At 40.4% G+C, this 27677-nt stretch overlaps 3 protein-coding genes across 3 annotated transcripts; all 3 read right to left on the reverse strand.

Moving 5' to 3' along the window:
• Positions 1 to 990: 990 nt before the first annotated feature.
• On the reverse strand, positions 991 to 16567 carry tcf25 (TCF25 ribosome quality control complex subunit). Its single transcript, XM_072380463.1, has 18 exons — positions 16219 to 16567; positions 14766 to 14909; positions 14607 to 14672; positions 14267 to 14388; positions 12753 to 12818; positions 12571 to 12653; positions 11744 to 11874; positions 10715 to 10814; positions 9574 to 9667; positions 9323 to 9415; positions 6837 to 6942; positions 6589 to 6748; positions 6327 to 6414; positions 6002 to 6160; positions 5642 to 5732; positions 4838 to 4917; positions 4630 to 4705; positions 991 to 1581 (listed from the first exon to the last, which is right to left on the reverse strand). Exons 1-18 carry the CDS (start codon positions 16444 to 16446, stop codon positions 1414 to 1416), a joined length of 2055 nt encoding a protein of 684 aa, XP_072236564.1. The 5' UTR covers positions 16447 to 16567; the 3' UTR covers positions 991 to 1413.
• A 1959-nt stretch (positions 16568 to 18526) lies between these two features.
• cyba (cytochrome b-245, alpha polypeptide) lies at positions 18527 to 21366 on the reverse strand. The gene is made up of 6 exons (XM_072380458.1): positions 21232 to 21366; positions 20889 to 20958; positions 20218 to 20292; positions 20035 to 20118; positions 19744 to 19825; positions 18527 to 19364 (listed from the first exon to the last, which is right to left on the reverse strand). Exons 1-6 carry the CDS (start codon positions 21287 to 21289, stop codon positions 19173 to 19175), a joined length of 561 nt encoding a protein of 186 aa, XP_072236559.1. The 5' UTR covers positions 21290 to 21366; the 3' UTR covers positions 18527 to 19172.
• Positions 21367 to 21816: 450 nt separating this feature from the next.
• mvda (mevalonate (diphospho) decarboxylase a) lies at positions 21817 to 27051 on the reverse strand. The gene is made up of 10 exons (XM_072380465.1): positions 26855 to 27051; positions 26613 to 26683; positions 26075 to 26189; positions 25849 to 25995; positions 25411 to 25610; positions 25153 to 25227; positions 24783 to 25001; positions 24214 to 24329; positions 22411 to 22519; positions 21817 to 22304 (listed from the first exon to the last, which is right to left on the reverse strand). Exons 1-10 carry the CDS (start codon positions 26928 to 26930, stop codon positions 22227 to 22229), a joined length of 1206 nt encoding a protein of 401 aa, XP_072236566.1. The 5' UTR covers positions 26931 to 27051; the 3' UTR covers positions 21817 to 22226.
• Between the last annotated feature and the right edge of the window lie 626 nt (positions 27052 to 27677).

A 27677-nucleotide genomic window follows, 5' to 3' on the forward strand; every position in this document is an offset into this window, starting at 1 on the left:
CGCCAAATAAAGGAAGAGTGGGAGGGAATACATTAGTGCAGCAAAGAAGCGGGCTTTGTGCAGGGATGAAGATGTACCTTAAAATAAAATCAATTTAAAAAAAAAAAAAAAAAAAGAGGGGGGGGGGGGGGGGTGAACCCACACTTCAGTTTCCCTAACAGTCAGCAAAAGGCTGGACAGAGAATTACCCATTTTTTGTGCATCAAACCTGAAGGTTTCTTGATGACAGAATTTGCAGCAAGTTCTCTAAACTATTGCAGTGATATTCACTTCTTCTTCCTTCCCCTTTCGTGTGCAAACTCACAAGAATACATTGGTTTCCTGCTTTTGTGGGGTTCCTTTCTATGATTTAAAGTCATTTTCAGGGAGAAAAATCACAAGTAGGGCAAGTGAAAGTAGTCATTTTTAGAGGATGAGATTCATTTTCAAGTCTTTGCTCATCGTACAGACAGTTTTTTTTGTTTTTTTTAAACACCACAGCAAGGTTCGTACAGATTGATTATTGTTACATTTGATTGGGTCGTTCAGGTTGAATTTCAATAACAGGCGATAACTAAGAACAAGCTACTTTACGCTAAATAAAAGCTGCTCAAAGACAGGGAATGGCTTGATGAATATACTCCACAGAAATGAGGCTAATATTTCATTTGTAATAACATACAATAAAAATCTATTTCACGAGTTCCCCCCATGAGGGGGAGGAGTCTTAGGTACAGCAGCGCATGACTTTCCAGCCCTGCACCACACTGTTTGGCTTTGGTGGGTTTTTGATGGCATCTTTGTGGCCTCTACAAAAAAAAAAAATCATGGGTATGGATGTACTTGGGCAGCGCTCACATGGACATTTCCTTATGACAGTGCCGTTACATCCCACAGTTATAGGCGGTGGGAAAATGATGTGGAATTATCTCGTGTTACTTTAAAGCTGAATTTGTTTTAAGTGCCAGGAGTCATTTACAGGAGCCTCAGTAAATGACAAAAGCTTTAGGATTGTGGCAAAAAAATATTTGTATTACAATGCTGCCAGTTTTGAATGTTTGATACAGAACTTCTGTTCACTCAACACAACAGTTTGAACCTTAATCTGACTTTATAAAGTAGTTAACTGTGTCGGCACAGAGGGAGGAAGATGCCCTGTATGTTCAGGTGCTACTAAACTGACTGAGGGGGCTGGAATTAAAACTATCAACCTTGGTGACACGACAGGTTCAATTAACAATCTGTTTTCTTACATTGTAAGAGAGATCCCATCCTCGTAACCATCTGGATTGCCCCAAAGCTAAAGCAAAGTGTAGCATTCAATTTTGAGATTAAAAACAAATACTATTCAAATGTCCCACTCCATCTTTTCTTCAATCTTTTTTTTTTTAAAACTTTCTTTTGTATCTCAAGTCTTGATCCACCGATCCGCTCTCAGTCCCATTCCTCCTCATCTCTGTAAGGGTTGTCGTCTCGTGGCGGCTCCTGAAAGCGGATGTTTGCCAGCATGTCTCGCATCGCCACCATCAGACGGTTCACTTCCTGGTTCAGCTCCTGGCCGGCTCGAGCCACCTCCATGTCATCCTCCAGCCTCGGTCCACCCTTAAAAAAGGTGAAAGAAACGTCAATCTGCAAAGCTCAAATGTCTACTCCCTTTCAATTCAAGTACTTGGCCTTGTAAAACTCTTTCCTAAATTTAATTTTCCCCAACTATGTCACATGCCTACTTCTGTAGAGTTCATTTAGGTTGTTCTCCGACACTGCTAACGAGCACAGGATAGTCATAAGCTAATACGCTCAGTTTCTTTCACAGCATGTTAAGCATTTTTAAACAAATACTCGACAGTTATTGGTTAAACATTCTCACATACTGTTCCTGAAATATCTCGTCAGTGCCCCATTTAACAGTGCGTTTTAAGTTCTGCAGCTCCATGTATGTTACTCTAAAAAGAACAACTTGACAGTATATCTGTCTTAGTCTTAACCATGTTTCTTTTATCCATACTGAATCTCTTCCTCTCTATAAGGGGATAATATGATAGGAATGAACAGGACTATCCGGATGGAAATATGCCACGGGCACATCTGCTTCCATTAAGTGAGCGCAGCCAACCCACAAGACGTTCATTAGTATGTGCGGGTGCAGCTCATACATGTGTTCTAGTGCGGCCAGTGGACTACAAGAGAAACGATGAGACAAGATGCATTCGATTTATTTTTTTTTTTAATCTAAGTACACACGGTCCCTTAATAAGCACCTCACCATAAATCTGTTAATGCACTCTTGTTGAGACATAAATCAGGGCGACTCCCCTCTTCACATCCCTCAACAGCACAGAGTAGCGTTTGAATCCCAAACAAGAAACATGCTAACGTAATCCGTGAATTTATTCGTATGGTTTGCATTTGTTTGTGGAAAAATTAAACAAACAAAGCAGAAAAGGGTTAGAATATTTAGTACATTAATCCAAAATCACTTCTATACAGGGAAAGACCACACGATTCATACTGCGTCACATTGTGGCAAAGGGTTTTAAAGTGGCTTCTACTGAATCCATGAGCTGAATACTGTAGCATTACTCTGCCAAGTATATCTACCCATCTGTTCGGTCTCTGATGATACATCCTCTTGACCCACAGATGCCATGACGGAATGAAAATTCATGTCACTTCTCAAGCATTGAAATAGTGCCTTTTTGCGATCAACTTGTCCAAGTTGGTTATAGGGATGGAAAATGAGAAAATAGTTTACTAAATGAGACAGTCAGCGTAGTTGAAATGATCCTGTTCTTGCAACGCAGCCAAGCACCTGTGTTTCAACTGTTCATCACTCTGATTATGACTAAATTAAACCCTTTTATTCATTAAAACTAACCGAACAGCTTCCCAAGATAACAAGTCGTTTTGTTTTATACTCAAACCGCCACATTGGATGCTGGAATTCTTCACTTCTTTGAGAAAACCTTTTTACTTTTTAATACCTCACCACATACAGTGAGTCTCAGAGGATCAACACTGGGAGATGTGAGATTAACTCTGATGTCTGTCTTTTGCATGCAATTTTTCTGAAACAAAATGAGAAAAATCATAAGCAGAAAAGGAATAATAAACAATTTGCTACTGCCTTTTCATCTGCATTAATGCCATCATCATAAGATCAACTGACAATAACCCAACGCCCAAGTGTAAACCAAAAATATAGGTTGTGTAATCAATGCTTGAAAAAGCCCATTTTTCCCCCCTTTTATTTAGTTAAAAGGACCAGATGCAATTCGAGACTGACAAAATGTCCGATAATTATGTACAACTGATCCCACTGACTTGGTTTCGTAAACTCACCTTGCAAATAAACAGCAAGGAGACAATGAAGTCACAAACACTGAACACCCTTTACAGTGAAAATGTTGCTCCTGCTCTTCACCGACACACACACAGGAAAACTGGTCACATGCTTTCTCAGATCATTTAACCGTCTTCCCTTTAGGCCAACCATGACTTTTTGGAGAAAATGTTCCATCAGTCAAGGATGTGTGCCAAGATCTTTTCCCAGAGCTACAAGCAGCTCAGGTGCTTCCACTTGACTCTCAGGGTACTGCAACTAAATGTGTGTATTTGTGCCATTTTTTTTTTTTTTTTTTTTTTGTAATCGCCCACCAGAAAAATAGGGTTTTTGGTGAATTGCATGACTTCTCGGAGTTGGGAATTGATAAGATGTCTTGAATGTGTGAAAGACGGAGACTGTCTCAGAAAAGGAGGAAACACACAATTTTTGAGGGTACAGTTGCCTATAATGCAGAATACTTGGGAAGTAGTCATTTAGCATTTAGTGAGAAATTATTCATGCAACTTAAAACTCACGTTTGAGTAAAAAAAGTCTTTATAATAAACTGACATTGCTGGGGGAAGGTATGTTCCAGATGGTATTTGATTGATTGATTGATTGATTGGACAAAAAACCTTATCAATAGATGCACAAAACATTTAGTGAAGACTGACAAGCTAAAAAGAATTTTAAAAAAAATAAAAAATTTTTTTTAAAAAATCTATAAAATCAGCACACGTCCTCATAATGATTCACTATCTGGCAGCACCTGATCTAAACAGCACTTTGTACATCCATGTAAACTAACCAACCTAAACACTTCATTATCTTTTTAATTGCAGCATTATACCAAATCCTTCTCAACTACCTTTTTTTTTTTTTGCTTATATATTTATCACCGAATCACTTCACACCAATTGCAGCAGGCAGTTCACAGTCAGAGTAGCGACTGAACTTGGAGTGCACAGAGGAACAGAATCTGTTAAGACACAAATGACTGTTGTTTGTGGGGCTGCTAATCACATGCCATCTCCACATGCACAGCATGGGTTCTTAATTAGTGCTTTCTATTATTCAACATCTATGCAGCAATCTTCAAAAAAAAAATGCGAGCACAGTTTGCCGTTTAGGTTGAGGAGAGACGAATTCAGAAGCTGCAACCCAAAAAGTAAACATAGGTACATATCTGATCAGATGTGCTAAAACACTTTATTTTTGTTAAAAGTCATGGACTGTAACTGTCGTTTTGTTTTTGCCACCCATACAACACAAATCCAAATAAACTTGTTTTTATTTCTTAACCGTTTAGCCTGAGTCATGCAACTCACCTGTAAGTTGAAGTTTGGCAGCAAAGATCGGAAAAACAGTGATAACGTGCTCTCATTGGATGCACCGACATGCTGCCTGGATAGGCACACACACACACAAACAAAAAACAGAAATCTCTTTTAGTCTCAAAGCAATTGACGCTATGAGGCATGTTTGTTCTGTGAAAAGTGGAATTTCATGTACGCAGACGTATGGGTCCAGCATCACCTCTCTGGGCGGGTGTATGATGTGACTGAATCCAGCGGAGGCAGCGGGTCAAAACCCATCACAGGCTGAGTGGTCACCTCCTGAGTGTCAAACAAAACAACAAGTTAGGGCCCGACTGTAACGGTGGAGAGTTTGAGAGCAGAAACACCCGGCCGCCACACGGCTGACACCGTCGTACTACTCACTGCAAGATGGAAAGCTAAGCTCTGGGAGAAGCTTCACGCACAGCTCTACTTCTAATACAGGTGGAGCTCAGCTTGTGTGGAACTGCACTATCTGCAGGCTCTGAAGACTTTACTGCTCTCAGGCCAGTTCGATTCTGGGTTGAACTGGGTTGTCTGAACTTTATTGAAGAGCAGAAAGGCGAGGGCATCTCCAAACTAATCGGTCTAGTTACGGTTTTAGAGACAGAGCTAAATGCAATATGCAGTCGCATTTATTGGGGATTTAATTCATTTTCACTTTTGGCATCGCCATCTTCTCAAATTAGATCCACAGAGGTTTTTCCTGCCAAAAGATGCCAGTTCTCAATCTCATATTGAGAACTTTTTCTTTCAAAATCCTACTGGCAACCATGCTGTATTTTGACTACTGGAGGGGGAGTTGAGGACATTGTGGAATAAGTTCACCGCCTGTTATTGAACTTTGACTTCACATCAACATCACCTTCATCAGGTGACATTAGAGGGTTTCACTGATGGAGAGTTTAATAACTGTTCTTTCAGGGCGACTTGCATCGGTCACCGTAAAAAAGGACATAAATAAAACAGTCTTAAAAAAAAGGTGTGATGATGAATTTCTTACAAGAGGCAGACTTGAGGTGGCCTCTTTGATCTCAGAGAGGAGGACATGACGATGGATGTTCCTTGGTGCACTCTGGTACCTCTGCTTTCTCCTAAAGCAAAATGATGAAGATTAAAGCCCCTGAGAGACACTTCTCAATGTGGAGAAACATGACGTAGAGCAGAGAGGTGAAACGCACTTCCCTGGTGAATTAACCCCTGTCATACGCATTTAGAATTTCCATACACAACTGCTCAAAATGTCCACATGTTAGCATATTTGCCTCATTAACATTTGCTATTCTTTGGTCTCCTTTTCGCACCAAGCAAAGCTCAGCAGAAATATTTCAGATCGTATCACAGCAGACAGTGGACTCAGTACTTGTTTTGACAGTCTTCCACATGAGGGTCTTTGGCATCAACTCGACGCAGCACCTCCTTTACGGACTCTTCCAACCAAAGCATGACTGTTGCCTCCCTCCACAGACTGCATGTTCTCCCCACATACAGAGCTGTCAGCTCAGCCAGGGCAGGTGGCTGCCTAGAGACAGAGAGACTGTGATGAATGCTGAAGCTAGAAAAACGGACACAAATACGAACTAAAGAAAAAAGAAAAAAAAAAGATAGCCGAGAGATCGTCGGTAGCAGTCATATAATGGGTTTGCCATGGCTACAAAATGCAGACAACAAAAGGGAGCCTACATTACCCAATCTGACACTTTGGGCCAAAGAAGCTGTGGGAGGTGACTGTGGCATCTGCCTGCACAGTGCATAGATCCAGTAAAGGCATCAAAACTGAAAGAAAAAAACATATTTATAGCTAAATAAGCTGGAGTACATACACATATACACTTTACGTCCCTGGTAACAAGTTGTAGATGTCTTTAATAGTATGAGGAAGTTACTGTGGGACAAATATGCCTAAATATCTATACACCGACAGTAGCCGTTCAATTCTGAGCGTCTCACCTCCGGGGAACATGATAAGAGTGTCCTGGAGCATCTGGCTGGCTTCTCGTCTTTGTTTGACACTTTCTTCGGGATCCAGATCTTCCTGCTGACTAAGGTGGAAGTGACAAAGTGCCGTGGAGAAGGCAAAGTTTGGCAGCTGAGACAGATTTCGGTGCTCCTGAAAAAGAATGAGAAATCATTTCCTTCTCATGCTGAAGAACTCGAGTGGAAATACACACATGTTGCGCGGTAGCTGCACACCTTACCTCCCAGTCCTGATACAGCTGAAGGAGAGACTTGTACTCTCTGGAACGCAGTGTTAAAAAGTCAATGAGCAGGAGCATACAGAGCGGGTCAGAGTCTGGGTCCAAACTGTGACAGATAAGAACCAGAAGAAAATTATTACCGACACTGATTAAATATGTATCGTAGAGACCCATCCCATCCTTTAGGAGGTACATGAAACACAAACTGGAAACCATGTCCGATTGCTGTGTTTCCATTCGGGCGTTTCAATGAACATTCAAAGTTGTTTAAATTTTTTATTTTTTATTTTTTTTAAAAATCAGTTAAAAGATGATGGAAATTATGCAAAAAACGCCTAAACCGAGCACAACACATGTGGAGGTAAATTTAGAGCTTTCGTTTCCATCCACCTTTACTCTTATACAAACAGGGCCGAGTATAGCTACTGATTTCCTGAAATGATTCCATTTCAGCTTGGCTATAAAAGAGGTTTTCATCAAATTAACTGCAAAAATGCGTAAATTAAATAAGCTTTTTGGTCAAGCTCTCCATTGGTCGAGCTTCTCTCAGTCGGCACACACACTTTCTATGTCCAAAGTGCTGCCTCCGTCACGTTTCCCCTCTCCCCACAGACATGTCATCATCAATGTCCTTCTGGATGGTAAAAACGGCTGAAGATGAAAAAGTAATACACAATCTGTCCAGCTGTAACATGACTCTTCAAGACTTCTCTTCATTTTGATCTCATGTATAGTCGAAGGTCACTTTTGCTCATCTCTTCCTCCTGGAAGATTTATTTCAGGGAAGTTATCACTCCAGTGTTTATTGCATTAGTTTGTTCCATAGCCTATAGCGTGGCCTTTTGATGACATTGCACAACCTGATTTATTGGGTCTAAATCAGGTAACGGAAACATGGCCAAAATGCATTTTCCTTTTAACAACATTTAGAAAATTGGCTCAAATTGACTTAAAACAACAACGAAAAATAAACAACGAAATGTAATTAAAGACATTAAAAAGGCACAGTTAGTTACAGCAGGCATTTAGCTCAAATATAGGTCTTCGTTTTCATACGAGTGACAAACTAAATCACGAGAAGGCAGAGAGCACCAAAACCAACCGCAGCCAGACTGTCAGCTGCCAGAGTGAATGTTGACTCTCTGGCAGCTGCCCAGCCTGAAATTCCTCAAGCTGAACTTCTGCTGAGAGAGAGAGACAAACTTTAGTTTTCATTCGCACTTTGTCACTTTGAAAGAGCCACTATGCATCGGTTCAGGAAGTCAGCAAGACAAAGTCTGATGGAGCTCAGATATCCGCTGCCTGTTACACGGAACTGAGGAATTCAAACTACGGCACCAGTGTGTGGGAACAGCTTTTACGTGAGAGGGGCACTGGTTGTACCGACGGTTTACAGGAAGTGTTCTTATGCAATGACATACAAGCACAGGGATTGTTTTCGGCTCGTCTGACCGTGCCGATCCCAATCATTTTATCACGGTTATCTCCCGTGTCAAGTACATTACATTAACCTGCATCGCTCTGTACCGATTTACATCCATTTGTAAGAATTCTGCAACTATATGAACAAATCTGACCAGGAGGTTTTTTTTTTTTTTTTTTTATTTGTATTACAAGTGACCCGACACACACAAAAATACGTCCCGAGCAAAGTTGCTGCTGGCAGAAGAAAAATATTTCAGTTAGTCGGAGTAAAGCAAATTCTCAGATGTGCATAGAAACAAGTTTAGACTCATTCCACAGTAGTTGATTAAAACATGTTTAAAAGGCAGAGAACTGTGTTTTGCTGAATTTTAGGGGTGGACTCTTGTTTTCACTGACTCTCTGCACTTGAAAGATAAAAACGAGAACAAGGAAAACTGGATTTATTTGGAGACGAGTGAAGACGAAATGCATTGAGTTTCACGGGTGGTAGTACCTTCGGGTTATACCTCCGTACCTGGAGGGTCCCTGAAATACTTGATACCTGCAGTACAGGTTTGGGACTCCAGCAGTTAACTGCGCTGCGTTTGCCCCGTGTGTTTATTTGAGCCAGTGAGAGATCTGTCAGTCACACACCTGAAATCTGAGAGCAAGGAGCGCTGCTGTTAGACCCAACTTTATTTACATGATGGTTACGTGATTTAAGCCATATCTGGCTGGTTGGTGAACAACACATTTATGTGGAATGTGAAAAATCAGAACGCAGATTTATTTCTGCTTCATGCAGCTTTTAACTGACTTTGAAGAATACCCGGCGTGTCTAAAGACTTAATTGTGGTAAATTGGAGTTCTTGCTTAGCTGGAAACACAAAAGATTGGATGTAAAACTTGTAATGTCTAATACTTAAAGAAACTGACAGTAAATGTCTTTGTTTGGGTTAATTTAAAGCAGTGGTCAGAGATAATGGGAGCAGTGGTTTTCTTTGGAAATTTCTACTTCTTTTATTTAAGCCGGAACTCTGCTTTTAGCTGGTGTTTCTTAAGCTTTTCTCCACTCTTTGTACCTCAGGATGAGTTTGCAGTACTCCAAAGCAGTCCGTGGGCAGCCTCTCTTCTCCAGAAACATCATGTGCTTATAGACGGCCAGATAAAAGGCTCTGCGAACGAGGGTGATTGAATTACTGGATTGCTGCATCCATAAAACACAATTTAAGTTTAAAACAATAATCTAGGGTCAAACTGATGCTTCACAACGGCAAGATGTTGCCGAGTGCGTAACAAAAGCTCAAAACGGGGATGAATAGAAACAACAAACCTGTTTTCGGGTCTCAGATAATCCAGCCTGCAAGTACCCGACGTCAGGCTGAATAAAGGGTGAAAAGCACACTCAAAGCTGTACAAGGCCCTTTCTAGACAACAAAAAATAATAAAGACATCTTAGTTTATTATTTTCAACCTCGACAATCAACATAAAATGACATTAACGGCAGGAAAAGATCGTAATGTGCTCGTCAACAGAGAGCAGGAGCATTGAAGCAGATGAGCTGTGCCAGCAAAAATCTTATAAGCCATCACCTCACCAGAAAGGCTTCAAATGAAAAATACTAGAACTGAAAATCACTGTCTCTCTCTTCTGTTCAGTGTTAAAGTTTGGCTGATGGCATGTAATCAAATTATCCCGAGATGAAGACAAACGCCCTTTGTCAAATTATCCCTCAGGTCCTCTGCATAGACTATTTTAGATAACCGGTTAAGGACAGGGCCTGTGATGATAAACGTAGCATTGTGCCCTGCATGAAGCATGAACACCGACTTGTTAACAGTGGCTGTTTTGTAGACTCACTATGTGCAAAAAGCATAGAGCTCCGTTGCTCAGTATGGTTCGATTTGCATTCATAACAGATAAAAATCAAAAAGCCATGCCGACTCTGCTATGGCAAAAAAAAAAAAAAATTTAATTAAAAAATGTGCGGTATTTGGCCGGTCCTCTAAACTGCGATGAAAAACAGGCCTACACTTAACAGCAGATAAATGTCTGAAGAAGGACTGCGTCGTTTCATGTCTGTGCCAAAATCTGTTGTCTGTAAAAGGGGACAAATTTGGAACAGAAGGAGCTTGTGTATCGAGTCAACAAAAATAGAAAAGTCTGGCTGGCTGCACCAACGAGTGTGTGCTTCCGTTTCAGCCTGAACATCTTTACACTGAAACATCACAAGCAGGATTAATGGAAAACCTTGTCCTGGTGTAATATTCTATAACAGCCAAACCAGGCCAAAATAGATCATTAGCAAACACTTTTACTCTGTCAGTTTGCCTGTGAGCTCTAAGAGTCATTTGCTCTTGAAGGAGACTCAGAAAATTCCTCTCATTTAATGGATAGACTTGATTTTAAGTGGGCCGTACATACAAGCTAATCTAATGTTATGAAATGAGGGGGAGAAAAACCCGATCCTCACCAATGAGATCCCGGGCCATCTCTTGATCCTCCTGTATCCGGCACACGTCTGAAAGCTGGAGCAGAGAATCGATGTGGTACGGGTTGAGCTGCAGCAGGGCCTGGAGTGAAATAGGAAGGACACAATGGCCACTGGGATGAAGGTCGACTAAGACAGACGGTTGTAAGTTAACAAATCAAGTTGTGCGGTGCAGGTTGACAGTTAGGGCCTTGTGCCACAAGCAGTTTTCTTTGTGCTTGCAGTCAAATGAGTGTGGCACACCTGCACTGCCGTAGCAGACGAATGGAACTGGGGAACCTTCCCTTTGGACATATGTAAGGTGTAAAGTTCCACAGGTTTTCCACCAATATATCGTTCATTAAAGACCACGAATGTTTGCAATTATGTCATTTATTACTCCTATGATTAAAACTTTCTCAAGTTTGATCAATTCTAGATTTGACTGTTTTAGATGGAAAATTTGCTGAGAATCAGTTGAACCCAAAGAGGAAAGTCTTCCCTTAATATGAATGTGATTTTGGTAATAATACACACACAAAAAAAAGAGCATGACTGCAAATAGCAACTCCATAACCAAGAGAAACCAACCTATCACTACAAAGACTAAATCAAACATCCAACTTCAGTAGGATATCATGTGTCTGGTGCATGGATTTCTCTCTGGAGGCAAACACGTGATTTACACTTCCGCTTAGAGACCACACAGAGCCTTCACTGTAGCCCTCATGTGCTGATTTTGGCTGTTTTCTTTTCTCCTTCTTCACTGGTGTGTCCGTGTTGCTCCCCCCCCCCAGAAATGATTAAAAAACAACACAAACAAACAAAAAAAAAAAACACTTGTAAATGTTGAAAAGTAGATATTTAGTCAAAATTACACAAAGAGGAAGTCTATATATGGACTGGCAGTGAAAACAGCACATTACTTTTAAAACCTTGGTGTCATGGAAGCATTTTGTTTGTCTAAACGGATCAATCGCATTTTCATATCGACAGGACATGCAGAGAATAACCGTATCTATACATTTTTACCACTATGTTGTTGGGATCCATGGACTCAACAGCATCCAGGAACTTGAACTGTACTTGCTGGTAGTCCCGACTGTGCTCAAACGTAAAGTACTGAACACCATCCTTGGACTCCAGTAAACTCATCGAGATTCCTGAGGAGACACCCAAGCAGAGTTAGTGACCTGGAAATAAAATACAGTCGGAAATATAGATAACCTCATATTCAAAATCACACTAACAGAGCTGAAAAAGTACATAAATGATTTTACATTTCATATAAACCTCCTAAAATGATATTTTATTATGTCAGAAAGATGATTTCAGTGCGTTCACAGTGAGGCAGTCTTTATGACGACATCTCTCTCCCCCCCCCCCCCCCCCCCCCCAAACTTTTCAACCAGTCTTTCACCGCCTAAATCTGAGCCCATCTTTTGCTACCAGTGTGGTTTTTAAAGCTCTCACCAATGATGAATCATTTCTTTGTGTCATCTGTGGACCGCATAGCAAAAAAACTAAAACTTTCCATCAATGGTTAGTGCTCTAATGCTCTTACTAGTTTGAGGTTTGTATGGTACAATCAGAGTGATTTAACTTCTACTAAAATGTCTACAAGGAAAGCTTCTTAAAAAGGAATTGATGATTATTGGAAGTTACAGTTTTAAGCATCTTTTTTTCTTATTTTGAATAAGACACGCACACAAAAAGATCAGCTGGTCAAGACGTACTTTTGGATTTTATAAGTCTACTACTTTGTATAATGCTGTCACGATTTTAACAAAGAAGGATTCGTTAACACCGACAACAAAGGAAGCAGTGAAAAAAAGTCTGTACACCCCAGAAAAGTCTACCTGGGCGGCTGAAGCGAGGCCAACTTTCCTTTGGACTGGTCATCCAAGTGCTGCGGTGAAACTGTCTGTTTCTCTGTCGAGGTCTGGTTGAAAAGAGCGGTTTGATTTCATTGCACAGCAGTACATCCAAGTGACGCGGGACACTCAAATCCAAACAAGCTCCACTTTTCTTGTCCTCTTACCTTTGATCGCCAAGAACAGCTCGAGCTCCAAAATACCTCTTCAGCTCCGTTTCTGGGTTGAGATTCCTGATGAGTTAACACACGAAACCACAATTACATTCTGACAGGCAAAACTACAACGAGGACCGGCTGAGAAAATGCATTTCAAGGGGCTACCGCCTTTAATGTTTTAGACTTTTTAAAATATATAAGTATGTGGATGGTAAGATTAAGAAAGCAGCTTGGTCATCAGGGGCCCATCCAATCCATCTAATAGTTTGGTGCCTTCAGGATGTGTGACTAACTGCATCCTCTCTCACTGAACCAGTCTCTGGCTTCTTCCCACAGTCAAAAAAAAAAAAAAAACACAAACAAACTTTTAATTATTTGTCTCTTTTTTGACCCCCTGATGGACCAGCGACCTGTACAGGCTGCATCCCTGCCTCTCGGCCAATAACAGCTGAGATAGGCTCCAAGGAGTGGACAGAAGTGTGGTCATTTGGAAGCAAGAGTACCGTGAGAGAACCCACACATGCAGGGAAGAACACGCGAAGAGAGGCTCCAGGCAGGGCTGACGACCCGGGAACCTTCTTGCTGTGAGGTGGCGGAACTAACCACCATGCAGACCGCAGCGGCGTATATCATTACAACTTCTTCGAGGCAACATTAGAAGCAGATTTCAATAAAATTTTACTGTGGTTGTTGATCAACTGAAAATCTCAGACATTTCACCAATGACGTCATGGCTTTGCAGAGCCACATCGCTGCCTAAGAGGTGCATAAACATCTTGTTTCAGGTTAATGGGGACTGGTGTAAACAAATGTCCTTTATCAACACAGATGATTTATCTTTGGCAGCTAATTAAATGAACCTGCAGTGAAGTCACCGTTTGTGTTGCCAAATAATCAATGTTCCAACTTGTGAGAGCCAAGCGCCGCCGTATGGTAGCTTCAAGAATTACAGAAAGGTACAGAAAATAGGGCTATGTTAGACCCACCTTGTCCAAATCAAATCATATCGGCTGTGCACTGGTTACAAAGTACTTCAGCATTTCTACTCCAAAAAACAGATGCTTTTTGTGTTTATTCTAAAGCGTATCACAGTTTAAATTGTGACACCTTCAGAAGCTCCCTAAAAATTTGCCAAATCTTTGTTTGATCTTCAATCAGGACGATGCCGCTGGTTATTATCCAGCAGTTTTATCGAAATCCCACCAGCATCTAAACATCCTCTCCAGATGAAAATAAAACTCTGGACCTTCCTGCCAGCTACACATCCCTCCCACGTCCTCATTTTGGACCATCAGATCATATTTCTCTGCTTCTCCTCCTAAATTACTCATTCATTGGTAAACTTTTTTTCCTGTTTGTTCACGGATTAGAAGAGCGACGTCTGCCATATTTGATATACAATCTTGTTATGTGTAATGATTAATAAACTGAATTTTGGAAAATTGATCCAGCTTGACTACCTCTGCAACCACCAGAGTTAAGTCGATGTATCTTGTAAGGATAAAAGGAGTTGTTAAACTCACCTATGCTCCACCTGGAGTACAGATCTTCTTTCAGAGCCTCCACAATCCTCACTTTGTAGACTCAGGCCGTTGCACTGCTCCAGGTTCTCCAGCAATAAATCAATATTATCTGCTGCAGCCTCCTGAAATCAGTGAATGCATTGAGAGAACATTGAACTGCTGTTTATTTGCTAAGAGGAGCTAAGGTTTAGTATAATGAGAGTCTAGCGATTGACACTCAGGAATGACCTAAAGAAAGTCTATCTGTAAAATCATTCATAACTAACTGCAAATATAAAATTTCAGCTAGAGCAAAATTTTACAAGACTTTTGTCGGACAAGACCTAATTTCCAAATTTACTTTTCCATTTTCTGCTGTCACTTTGGTCTTCTTCTTTTTCCTCTTCTTCTTAAGTCCATCTCCAGTCTGTTAAATAAAAGAGATGAAAACGTCCTCATTTAGACCAGAAAACTTGAGTCAAACTGGCAGACATCTTTCTCATGTCGTTATTCATTTTACCTTTGTGGACAATTCTTCATTCTTTTCATCGGGTTTCTCAGAGCCTGCGTCATCGTTCTTGCCTGTAGCTCTTTTATTTTTGTCCGTTTTTTCGGGCTCTTCGTCAGGTGAAATTTTCTCCACTTCATTTTCTGCATCACATATCTAAATAATAATAGACAGATAATAAGCATATAGACAAAATGGTGAACCGGGGAAATTAATGCTTTAATAAGTGCAAACCCAACAAATCGACTGAACATAGTAGAAAACAAAAAAACAAAAACGTGTTGCTCTGCCTTGTAACACCAAACGATCTTAAAATCCAATATATGATATGATGTAATACACACGATACACACGTTAAAGGTGACAAAGAAAGGAGAAAAATTGTGAATACTTTGTGGCTTAATTATTTTGGACTTCAACACTCAGATTTTAGGACTTTAAAAAAAAATCAAGTTAGTCAGGGTAGACTGTTGAATGTTAACTGTTCTGGACTCATCACCATTAAAACCGGAGTTATACTTAACTAAACCTAGTAAACAACACTGATAGTTGCTCAGGGGTAGAACGGCCGTCCTTCAGCTGAACGGTCTTTGGTTTGAGCTCAAAATTCCCCCCAATCTATACCAATATATCCTCGGGGTAAAATACTAAACCCCACGTTGCCCTCCGATGTGTTCCTCTCTAAGTCGCTTTGAATAAAGGTGTTTGCTAAATTAACGTTATGTAATGTAATCTTGAAGGAATCCACTCTTTAAGGTGTGACAGCATATACTCACTCAGGTTGTTATTAGATGTATGGCATCAACATACATTTTCCATTAAATTACAACATCAAACATCATCACTAGCTGAGAGCTGAAAAAGATGTATTTAGTATCTATATGTTTTAGAGGGAAAAATATTTTTGGATTATTTCAAGAACTTGTTCTTGCTTTTGAATCGACTGGGTTTGTCTGAATACCATGTCCTTTATTAGCATGTTCATGTTTAAGCGTTGCTCTGTATGAGTGGATTCACTTTTTTCCACCATGGTAAAACTTCTGCGTTACCCAGAATATGTTTAAGTATTTTTGTGATGTGTAGCCTTATGAATTTGACTGTTTATACATTTGACGAAGAAGACTTTTTCATTGCAAAATGATTCAATAAAAACAAGGTTAACTTTCTAATAAACGTAACAGAATCACTTTCAGATTTGTAAACACGTTGACAGCAGTTTATACCTTTTTGTCAGCTCTTTTTAGATTGATGACGGGTACAATTTCCTTGTAATTTTCATCACGAGACCAGCACCTAACTAGTTATCATGACCAAACAATGTATTTCTTAGTTCATCATAAACCAACTAAGATATGAGCTGACGCCATATGGTTAGCCTGTTTTAGCAAATAAGCTAAGTGACAATAATGCTAATAATATATCAGTAACATGTAACGTAAATTGGGTGGGTACGCCGCCATCTTACCAGTTCATAAATATTACTGAAGTTTTTCTGAGCCTTGACTTTCTTTCCTTTTCGGCTGCTGCTACTGCTTTCAGGTGGGAGAGAAACATTAGCCGTGTCCAGCTGCTCCTCCTCAGGCTCAGCGTCAGCCTGCTCCTCCGGGCTGTCACCCAAACTTAGATCCCCGAGGTCCAAGGCCTCCTGACCCCGCTGTTTTCCTCTGAGCCTTCGCAGAGCCCGGGTAGACATTGTCTGCTGTTTACGTGTTAAGTCCACATACACGTCGATGTGTTTGGTTAAAATAGCTTTCTCGTTAGCTAACACCACTGTCCAACACACACAACACAGCAATTAAATGACGGTGGATTTTATTGGTCTTCTTTTCTTCTTCTTTGAGCTATTTTACCGTCTCTGAAAATCATCCTGCCCTCTAGAGGATACAGTAAAAATAGCGCCAGTTGTGAACATTTTCTATCAATTTCAGTGTTTGCATGTTAGCTAGGTGACTAACTTCAGTCGTTTCCTCAATTTTATAAGGGGATAAATTGAAAAAAGAGGAAACAAAACAGTTCAAATTAAAAGTATGAATACTTGAAGACACGAGAAGTAGCTGGATAGAGTATTTGAAAACAAAACAAAACTCACACAAGCAGGGATGTTGGTGACCATTTCATACCATTTGGTATTATGTAATCACATTACAAAAAAAAATCCTCACATCAATTAATATTGCCTTGATTTTTTATATTTTCTAGGAGCATCTGATTGTAAATTGAAAATATAGGAAAAAAAATCAGACTATACCTTACCCAACATGCCACCCAGCTCCTGGTGCAGGCCATGGTCATCTCCCGCCTTGACTACTGCAATGTTCTCCTAACTGGTCTCCCAGCCTGTGCTGTGAAACCTCAGCAGTTCATTGAACTCCACAGGCTACCCTTAGCCGACCGCATCAAATTCAAGTCACTGATGTTAGCCTACAAAGTGCTTGATGGAACGGCTCCCATCTACTTGAATGCTTTTGCAAATGCTTATGTCACAACTCGGTCCCTCCGTTCGTCCCAGGATTGTTGTCTAGCAGTGCCTACACCACGCCTATGACAATCCAAACTCTTTTGTGTCGTCCCACGATGGTGGAATGACCTAACCAGTGCTACCAGAACAGTCTATCTTCAAGAAACTTTTGAAAACCCAGCTCTTCAGAGAGCATCTCCTATCCTAGCACTTACCTTGTACTTCCCTTCCCCCTCTATCTCTGCACTTTATCTTTCTGTACTTCCCTCTATGCCTGCACTCTATCTCTACTCTGTCACCTCTGACAGAGTCGGACTCTATGTAGTTTATTGTTAGGTTTTTATATAGCTTGTTTTATCTTCATTTGTAAGTCGCTTTGGATAAAAGCATCTGCTAAATGCATAAACATAAACATAAACCAACCCACCGAAAAAGAAGATGTAATTTAAACAACTGGTGCAATTTTAAGGATAAGAACAACACAAAGCTATAAGCAGGAACTGTAGATGGCACACAAGGCCAAATGAAACTTAAGTTATTTGAAAATACTGTATTTTATGTGATGTTTATGATCTAAGGATAAACTTAACTGTCTTGGCGCATATCACATAGAAGTACCAGCTTGTCACACCTCTGTGAAGTGGACATTTTCACAGAGGTGCAGCCAAGCAAAAATATCTAAGAACAAAGAACCAGTCTGACTGCGTGAGTTATGCTTTAGAAATTATTTAGCCTAACTTCGAGCAAAGATCTGTTACAACGGTCCTGACAATCTAACTGTAGTTCTGTGATGCAGCAGTGGGTGGCAGGGTTTGTCCAAACAAAAGTTCCTGAGTCACACAGCCAGATTACCATGAAAAGGTCTTCTCTGGTTATAGATACACGTTTAAATATGCATAGAAAAACCGGTAAGATTAATACTATGTGTCCCCAAACTAAAATGAGGAAGTGCCGTTGTATTTTGGTGGTTTCTGAACAGACTGTAACTGCTTGATAGATCAGCTGTGACCACTGAAAAGAAGAGGGAAAAAAAAACTAAAGAAGACAAAAGTAAAGAAATGCCAACAATGAGCAGACGTTGTCTGTCAAGCCGCCAAGTGAATAGATACTACATTTTTCCATCACAAGCAAACAATTGATGGCAATGTAACAAAAATGAGGAAAGAAAGAAAGAAAGAAAAAGCTCTTGAAATGAGAGGGAAATTCTGAGTGATTGAAATTCAGCGTGTTTGCGAAATAAGGAAGTTGCAAATGCCATTCTTTAAATAATTTTCCAGAGGAGGTTAAACAAAATGAAAGTACAAAACTAACAATCTTGACTCAAAGAAAGTAACAGATTTATTTACATCGCACAAAAAGGATGGAAACAATTCAAATATAGGGGTAGTATCAGCAAGTTACAGCCAGGAAACAACAGGCCAATTCATATAGTACGTTTGAACGGAATACTTTTGTAATCAGTTGCCTTCAAGAAAGATACAAATATGTAAGAGGTTAAGATTGCTAAATTTAAGTAAATAATTTATCAACCTATTAGATTATAAGTGCTACACATGGCAACGCAAACTTAAATATATGGTGTCTGAAACAGAAAATCTTTGAACGTTTTTCAGAGCAATGAACAACAACCTGCCGACAGGCCTCAAAACAGACAGCATTTGTTTTCTGGTTGCAATCCAGCAGCATAGAGAAATTTTACATTAATCCTTCTGTGGTATCTTTATGTTTTCTTCAAAATAAAAAAAAAAAAAAAACACAACATTAACTTCATCAATTTTCCTCTGAATTCTTCTGCTAGTATTCATATGAGGTCAGAAAGTGCATACTCAACATGTTGCCCATTCACTAGCTTCACTAAGCTTCAGAAAACTCTTTGTTCGTTCGCTGTCACAGAATCTGGTGATGTCCCACCGTGACAGGCTTAAAGGTCAAGAGATGCAGAGGACGGGACGCTGGACTGGTTACTCATCGGCAGTAACAGACATAGGGTTGTCGTAAGCTGCTGCCTCCAGGTCCTTCGCTTGTTTCCTGCGCATATCTACCGGAGGTCTTGGCGGTGGATTCTGTGGAGGATTCTTGATACTCTCTCCGACGGGTTTTCGCACATCCTTTCGTGGAAGAATTGGCTCCCAGTGTTCACCTCGGATGGCAGCCTAGAGAGCAAAAAAAAAGACGTTCGTAACGAGTGGCTCCAAGAACCAAATTAATCCAAGTTAAGCATTACTGTAAATTGTTATAAATGGGTGATTATGTTTACACGCTCATATCTTTGTTCAAAATAAGCTATGCCACGTAGAAAACTTCACAACCTTGGTTTCCACATTTAGAGCTATTCAAGAATTCAAGAAGTCACACCCCTGACTGGTCGGGTTTCATAACTTTAGGGCTATGTCTTAACAGAGTTACTAGTGTGAAACAATCTCTTCCTTGTTAACATTTCCTTGTTTCCATCAACTGGCCACTTCCCGCCTCAGCAAAGAACTTGATCAGAGCTGACAGTGACTCACTGGCTCAATTAAGCAACCAACTTACTGCAAGGTAGATGAGGCTGGCGATGCCAAGGCACACACACCCGAGGACTGTAGCGAGCATAAAACCTCCAGGTACACAGATTCTAAGAAAGACAAAAAACAAAAGAAGGGGATTTAAAGACAAAAGACTCTAATTTTGCAAGCCTTTTGTTGGATAGACGGGTTGTGAATAGGAGGAATGCTGTCGAGCAAAAGCAAGGTCACAAAGATAGTAGAATCTTTCAACCTTCTTTCAAACTCAGAAATACATTTAAGGAGATTCTTAATTTACAAAATGGCCAAATAAACTCACGCAGCATGTAAAAACGCCCTGACGTAGTAGTTCCTCGTCAATGGTCCAAAGGCTTTTACACATACCGTGAAGCAGTACTGGCCCCTGAGAGAAAAAGACAGCACAATATATACAGGGGGTCATCACAGAACTTCACCTTTATAGTACAACCCATATTAGCAACAAAAATATGCCGATACTTACGATCTTTCAGCACTTGTGCCCTTGGCCCTCTTGCCTCTGGGATACTCAAGTAGACACACAAATACCCCAGCAGCACTTGTTATTGGTCAAGGCAATTTAACAATATTATGAATACCATAAGGGTATTAAGACAACTAAGACAGAACATATGAGTGAACTGGAAAAAAAAAAACCCACACAAACATTACAGTGATCATGAGCACATTGAACAGGAAACATGCATGAATGGGCTCATACAAAGGTGACAATGGTAAGAATACAGAAATAAAGTACTTTAAAGACATATTATAGTGGTTCAAGCCCTAATGGAGGAACACATAGCCAGGTCTGAATGTTAATTTGGTACGTGTGTGTATTCAACCTATTAAGCGGTGTGTCCTAAATTCAAATGGCCTAAGTCAGAGGGTATTTCCAACTTCTTGTACACTATGAATACTATTGCTTAAAATATTGTAAATATGTGTGGGTTTAATATTTGGTAGTTGGCTCCTTTTTTTTATTGTGATTTATCAATTCTCACAAGACGTGCCGTTTCATTTCAGGGTTTCAAAAAAGGCTGAACAAAAGCAAACACAATGTCTATTACTACACATTTTCTAAATAACAGTCATCCGGAGCCTTACTTTTTCCAAGTTTAGCACATTTTGGTTAATGTCAGGTGTAAAGGATACACTGCATAGGCTGCAAACTGCCAGCCTCTGAACTGCCCAGCCACCCCCACAATCCCTCCAGTAAGGAGAACTGAAAGAAGGAAACAGGAAGGTAAAATTAAAACAATACACCTTCTGTGACTCCTCGCAAAGAGACAAGCCCTCTTACAATGTTTAGCCTTATGTTTTAATTATCCTGATATATACACACAATGCGCAGCAGTTCGAATTAAAAATTCCTGTCAACGAATTTGTTTTGTATTAAACTTCAAGTTCATTATATTAGGAAAACAAAACAAACAAAAAAACAAAACTAAATAATCATCTTCACTTTTTCACGTGAAGACAAAGTTTTTATACTCACTGAGCCCTGCAGCCAGAGCCTGCTCATTGGCCCACATCGCCCACTCTATCTTCCCCATTGCGTTCACCCAAACAGCCGCTGTACAGTCGACCGAAACTCTCCCGACGACGAGTCAGTAATCTCTTCAAGGAAGAAACTGTGGTGACGAGACGTGAGGTGTGCAGACAGATGTGCCGGCTGGAGGGCAGGGCTTGTGTCGGCCAGTCCCCGTTTCTATCGTCATTTCCGAGAAAATGCGTGCGTACGCAGAGGAGCGCTCAGCTCATCCAGGTTACCGGACAGGTGCGCTGGTACTTAACTTTTATGATTCATAAACTGAAACGTATCGTGTTTTCATCTGAATTACAGATTGACTTTGTCATTTGCCATGTGGAGTAATTCAGCATTTTAACGACAGCACGTCTCCATACAAAATCATTTTCTCCCAAGAAAAGCTGAGCCAGAGCTGAATCTGATAATTAAATCACTAAAGACGACACAGACACCACGAGTAGACTAAATTACATAATTTATTAAACTTTGAGCAATAAAATTGACACGGTTCCCATTATCTGAAATTGCGTTTATCAGCATCATATCACAAAAGTTATTGGTGACCAAAATCGCAGCACATTTTATAAAAAAAACATTTGAAATAATTTTAATAATCTCATAGTCAAAGAGCAGAAGGCTCGCTCCAGCAGTGATCTGTATAAATGGCTCACTGCTGGAGTACACTTTTATCTACAATGCCAGGGTCCAGCCACCTGTCGAGTAGAGAAATGCAGAGAGCTGCACAAGGACATACACGAGTTACAATGAGTGACTGCGAGAGGAGACGCATCAGGGCGGCTTGATGAATCAAGGGAGATATGTCAGAATCCACGTGGATAGGTAAGGATTCCTGCTGCTGTGATCTGTAAAAACCCGGTCACATATGACTAATACTAATTTCAGATGTCTGTAATTAGCGTCGCTGCGGCTGCTGGAGCTCATCTCTTCGGGGCAGCGGGGCTTTAGAGTTTCTTCGGTAACCCGTCAGGTGACAGCAAATGCTGGCTGGGGTCCTCCACAACACGAGGGCCTGGTCCAGCCTTAAACGTACGAGGAAAAAGAAAAAAGAAAAAAAGCTCACGTCGAGACTCATTATCTGTGTGGCTGTAGGTCAATTGTTTGTTTTTTTATTGAGTATGTGTGTACCTTGGTACTGATGATGTAGTTTATTCCCCTTGGAATGGGCTCTAGACCAATTTCCTGTTTCAGCTCCTCGGAGAGAGCAGCATGTTTGACTGGAAGTCCTTTAATAAAGCTGCAGATAAGGAGGAAATACACAATCACACAACTCAAAAGTACAGAAGGCAAACACACCTTAGTAACCGTGTTATTTAGCAGTTTATGTGGAGTCCAGGTCACCCATTTGCAACTCTGTATTCACCAAAAAAGTACTCAGACCTTTCTGCTTTTAGCTCTTTATTATGTTGGAGGTCATTTGAAATTGATCATCAGCCGAGATTAAACATCCCATAAATGACAAACATTGAGAACATTTTTAGAGATGTCTGCGAATTCTTGAAAATGAAGAAGTAGAATATCACAAATGATATAAACACTGGCGTCTGTAGTTTGCAGTTCAGGATTTGGATCTATAAGCTGTTCTTCCACACAAATCCTCTCAAGCTTCTAAGATTTGGTGAGAAGCATCTAAAAAGGCCATCTTCAGGACTCGGCGCATATATTATCTGAGGCCGAGACTTTGAATTGGTCCATGAAGGACAGTCTGATGCATTGCTCCATCTCTGTATTCGGCTGCTTCCAAACTTTCCTCAGTTCTCTCAGTAATTACTACAGAAAAGGACCCTAACAGACCCCCTCATAATTGTGATATTAGCCAGTTGATGAGCAAAGTCATTGCCAGACGTTGTGTTATGGGTTTTCCCCTCCAGGGTCAGTTTTTATCTCTTCTGACCTGATAATAAACTTCATGCTCTCACTGTTTTAAAGTGACTGGCTCCAAAAGTGCTGTCATACTCCTTTAGCTTAAGAGCACCTTCTGTGTAGCTCCTCTACCAGCCCAGCCTGACCGATGGGAGTCCTGTGGAGCTTAGCTGTCCAACCAGCAAGCTCTCCTTTCTCTTCTGGGGACTTCTGAAGCTGTAATTCCTTCTTTTGACCATAAGAGAGCTGTTTCAGTCCTGGCTTTTACAGCAGATTGTTTTCCTGGCCAAAAATAAAACCACTCTTTAATGAATCAATACAATGTTACCGAAGCAACAGTTCTGCACACCAGGCTGGCCGCAACAAACTTCTCCTTTTTTCTTCTTAGGGTCATTGGTAAGAGCACAACTGTTGAGGAATACTTCCTGTTTAGAGCCGACTGGTTCAACTTCAAAACCAACCTTTTATTTGAAAATGCTTGAAACAAGCCTTTGCAAACCACAGCAATTATCCTTTGGTCAAAATGCCCTTTCAGAGTAACTATCGTGTTGTTGGTCATCTACCTTCCCAACACCTCTTTTTTTTTCTTGATCACTAAGATTAGACAGCCAAGTCTTTGCCGACTCCTCATTGATGCAAACCTCTTACTCAACGGAGTTTTTTCGGAGGTGCTTGTCGTTCTGTACATGCTGATGTGAATTTGTCAAATGTGGGACCAGTAGATGTATTTCAAATATCATAAACGCAAACAATGCAGCTGGCCATAAACTGACGTCTTACCACAAAGGGACCTGAAAACTTGCAAATATGAGATTTCCTTTTTCCAAAAGGTTTTTCTCAAAAGATGCTTAAAAAAACAAAAAAAGGGACTTTGAATCTACTGTTTGCATACATACATACATATATATGTAGAGATACAATATATATGTATATATTTTTTAATAATAATCTATAGTGTTCAATATGTGTATGATAGTTTTAGATTTCACATTAATTACTTTGTATGGAAAGCTTATTCTTTGAGGATTATGAGGTGCAGATAAGTAAGTGTGGTTCCTGCTTACGTACTCTTCACCATTGGTATCTGGGGGGAAGAAATGCTGAACCACCCGGACAAACTCTGGAACATGCTGCTGTAAAGTGAAGATCACCGCGTTGGGCCCTGCGTCAAAACTGTAGGCCACCTACAAGGGAGCAAACCGCCTGTGAAAGCCATGTAAGAAGACGTGCTTTCCTGTTCCCCATTCTGAAAACCACCTCACAGGTTTCGCGTGTTCCTTACACAATCTGAGAAATTTGGGTGCATGAAATTTGTATTTGTGAAGAATAAAGGGGGGGGGGGGGCATAGTTAATGACAATGACACAAAAGTAAAGAGGCTTAGAGATGCGTATGTTTTAGAATCCTCTTTTTTTTTCTTTTTTCATTCATTTTTCAAGGCTTTCACCAGTGTTTTCAGCACTCTACTTTATTTCTCATCATGTTTGCTTCCTGTTACTCCGAGAAAGCTTGTGGTATTGTGTGAAACTGCAACATGCACGTTCCATTTAAAGGAAGACAAAGACGCCTCATTACTAGATTAAAACAGACTAAAAAGAGGTTCACTACAGAAAACAACAGAGCTGTGGAGCTGCTCACCCTCGTCTCCCCGTAATGCTTGTTGTAACGATGCACCAAGTGGATGACCTGCTGAGAAACGCTGTTGAGGTAGAAGATAGGAGGGTATGTGTCAAGGCAGGTGGCGTGGAACTGGTTGCTGTCCTTTATGGTTAGCTCGGCAAACGCAGGAAAGTCCTTTCTTCGCACTGCTTCAGTCATCTCCACCATCCGGCGTGGGACGACAGACTCAGCTCGGTGCTACACACAAACACGCGTAAAAATGCTGGACATACAGTAAACCTCTTCTATTAACCATTTTACCTTATAGCACGAGGTTATCACTAATACATTAGAGTATTGACTGTAATGATAATATACTGAAATGGACAAAAGGTGGGGAATAAAGTACCTTTAACAGACAGCTTGTTTGTACACTGGTTTGCATCCCAGAGGTGCTGCCTATCGGCTTCCGCTCAGCACTGGCCTGTGGAAAAGTGCATTCGATTGCATCACATACAGCTTTTAACCACTTTTAATCAAACTGTACATTTGTGCATTATTAAAGACACTTTCTCTGCATTCCCAAATTTGCCAGCGCATTACTGACTCACATAAAGATTTTTTTTTTGTCACATGTAGTCTCATTCTCACAGACAATTAGACCTACCACCAGTACAAGGATCCTGAGCTGAGGCCAGTGAGTCTCTGGCTCCACCTGGTGAGCTAGACTGTCTTTCCCATCGTCTCTGTTTCCCATGATCCACTGGACAAACCCACCGTACATGCTTCTGCATGCGCTGCCTGAACCTTGACGGGCAATCGCCGACAACTCCCCGTCCACACCAAACACCTGAGCTAGGCTGTATACTGCAGGGAAGCAAGAACAAAAGAGATCAGGAAATGCAGACTTAATTTCTCCAAATAATTAAAATGTCACAAAAACACTGCGATCCTTATGCAAGAACTGGCTGACATAAGCAACATTATACAATATGAAGTTTTTTTAATCTGGTTCAGTAAAAAATAGTCTTGTTTTATTAATACATTTTAAGCCATGCACTGGAAAAAAGCTTACACACACACACACACACACACACACACTCACCAAGACAAGCGAATCCAGCTGCTGAAGAAGCGAGTCCAGCTGCAGTGGGGAAGTTGTTAACAGAGCAGATGTGAACCTTTTGAGATAAACCTGTCGTATCTGGATCAGGATCTCCATCATTATGCCTTTTCCGTGCTCGTCGCCGAACTACATACAGAAAAAATAAGACACTGTGACCTGCGCTTTCTTTAACTTGCCATTCATTTCTGTCATAAATACGACTCACTTTCTCGAAGACAGGACTGTAGTCTTGGATGAGTTATGTCCTCCTCCTTGCCATTGAGCCACAATCGATCCTCCTGAAATGATCTGCTGGTTGCCACTGTTGTGGTAGTTTTTAACTAAACAGAGGAAATAATCCCAAGCCATTTTGCTGTGAAACTGTACATATTCACTCACATCCATGAAGTCAGATTTGAACCCTTGCAACATATCAATGAACATCATGTTGAATAATTTATGTGGCACATGGTCAACTTTTCTATCATCACATAGTTATGATATGCCACCACGTCTCACACAGATGTTCACAGAGCAAGTTAAAGTTTTGTAGATATAATCTGGCCATCCAAATCAACTAAAAGATGCAATAAAGGCATTCTTTAGTGCCAGTTCATACTTTTGGGTTTATGGGGTCTTCATACGTGAGGAAAACACAACTGTAGTTGTGCATTAGCTCTGAAAAGAAGCTCAACAGAAAAAAAACTGAGGGAAGCAGACTGTTTTTCTACACAGCATGATGAAAATAGTGTATACTTGAGTACCTGATCTTGGTGCAACGTGACGCTCAATGATGAGTTAATGGGTAGAATCAGGTCTTCATTTCTCTTCCCCCCTGAAAAACGAAGGCGTTATACACAGTGCACGACTGGGCTACTCATTTATTTAAGAAATAAATTAAAATAGACTAAGTTACCGTACACAGTAAATGCCAGGATCAGATTTTTGTGGTAGTCGTAAAACTACAAGCAAAGCAATCTTTAACACAAGTCGAGGTGATACTTACAGTATTTAATGACAGCTATATTCACAGGAGCGGTGCATGTAACTATAAATGGCTTGTCCATGCTATCTTCAGCCATACCTCAATATGTGCCAATGTTTGTGAGAATAATACAGCCTGCAAACTATTAACCTTTTTGTAAGCAAGTCCTCCTGTGTTGAGCATTTTCAGTGAAGCTATGTCAAGCTTACTGTAGTGTTTCCTGGTAGGCTCAACCGATTGGCTGATGGGGAACATGTGGCTATCCCCATCACCAATCAGAATAGAGACGTTATGACGAAACAGTCTGAGTAGCCAATGAGAAATCATCTGACCACGGTCGTGCCAAAGTGGGGCAAGGACAGACACCAATCCACATACAGTGGAGTTTGATTAAACTAATCTGGATCATTAAATTCTGAACTATTTGGATATTTATTGTGAAAAGAAAGAAAAAATTTTAACAAAATAACTGTTTATTGAATACAGCTAAAAGAGAGCATAACTTGATTTTTTTTCTAGTACTACTACATGATACAAATTTTACATAACTCACCAAACTACATACTTTTGATGGGAAAACTAGAACTTTCTACTCAACTTCATTAATCACAAATGTGGAAAATTATCAAAACGTACATTACCGTATAGTTATCAAGTTTAGAACTACCATGACCACTTCTAACCTCAGCATGCTACTTTATACATCAGCATTATTTATACAAGAGCTTGGCATTGGTATGGGCGCTGGAGTTACGATGAGAACTATTTTCAACATTATTTGTACAGTTGAGCATATTTACATAGTTTTACTAGTGTAAATTATTAAAAGTGGGATTTTAACTTG

The sequence above is a fragment of the Leuresthes tenuis genome, unplaced genomic scaffold (assembly GCF_036924035.1).
Source record: "Leuresthes tenuis unplaced genomic scaffold, fLeuTen1.0.hap1 SCAF_2, whole genome shotgun sequence".
Classification (NCBI taxonomy): domain Eukaryota; kingdom Metazoa; phylum Chordata; class Actinopteri; order Atheriniformes; family Atherinopsidae; genus Leuresthes; species Leuresthes tenuis.

What these genes read in the sequence shown, in the direction of transcription:
- tcf25 (XM_072380463.1), bottom strand. Translation starts at nt 16,446, where the DNA reads ATGTCTACCCGGGCTCTGCGAAGGCTCAGAGGAAAACAGCGGGGTCAG. An exon ending in TCAGTAATATTTATGAACTG is followed by an intron (nt 14,910 to 16,218) that starts GTAAGATGGCGG and finishes ATTATTATTTAG; the next exon opens with ATATGTGATGCAGAAAATGA. An exon ending in TATCTGAGACCCGAAAACAG is followed by an intron (nt 9,416 to 9,573) that starts GTTTGTTGTTTC and finishes CCTCGTTCGCAG; the next exon opens with AGCCTTTTATCTGGCCGTCT.
- cyba (XM_072380458.1), bottom strand. Translation starts at nt 21,289, where the DNA reads ATGGGGAAGATAGAGTGGGCGATGTGGGCCAATGAGCAGGCTCTGGCT. An exon ending in GGCTCTGGCTGCAGGGCTCA is followed by an intron (nt 20,959 to 21,231) that starts GTGAGTATAAAA and finishes TCCTTCTTTCAG; the next exon opens with TTCTCCTTACTGGAGGGATT. An exon ending in CCAGCCTCATCTACCTTGCA is followed by an intron (nt 19,365 to 19,743) that starts GTAAGTTGGTTG and finishes TTTGCTCTCTAG; the next exon opens with GCTGCCATCCGAGGTGAACA.
- mvda (XM_072380465.1), bottom strand. Translation starts at nt 26,930, where the DNA reads ATGGCTGAAGATAGCATGGACAAGCCATTTATAGTTACATGCACCGCT. An exon ending in TATAGCTGTCATTAAATACT is followed by an intron (nt 26,684 to 26,854) that starts GTAAGTATCACC and finishes TTCGTTTTTCAG; the next exon opens with GGGGGAAGAGAAATGAAGAC. An exon ending in TCACGTTGCACCAAGATCAG is followed by an intron (nt 26,190 to 26,612) that starts GTACTCAAGTAT and finishes TCCTCTGTTTAG; the next exon opens with TTAAAAACTACCACAACAGT.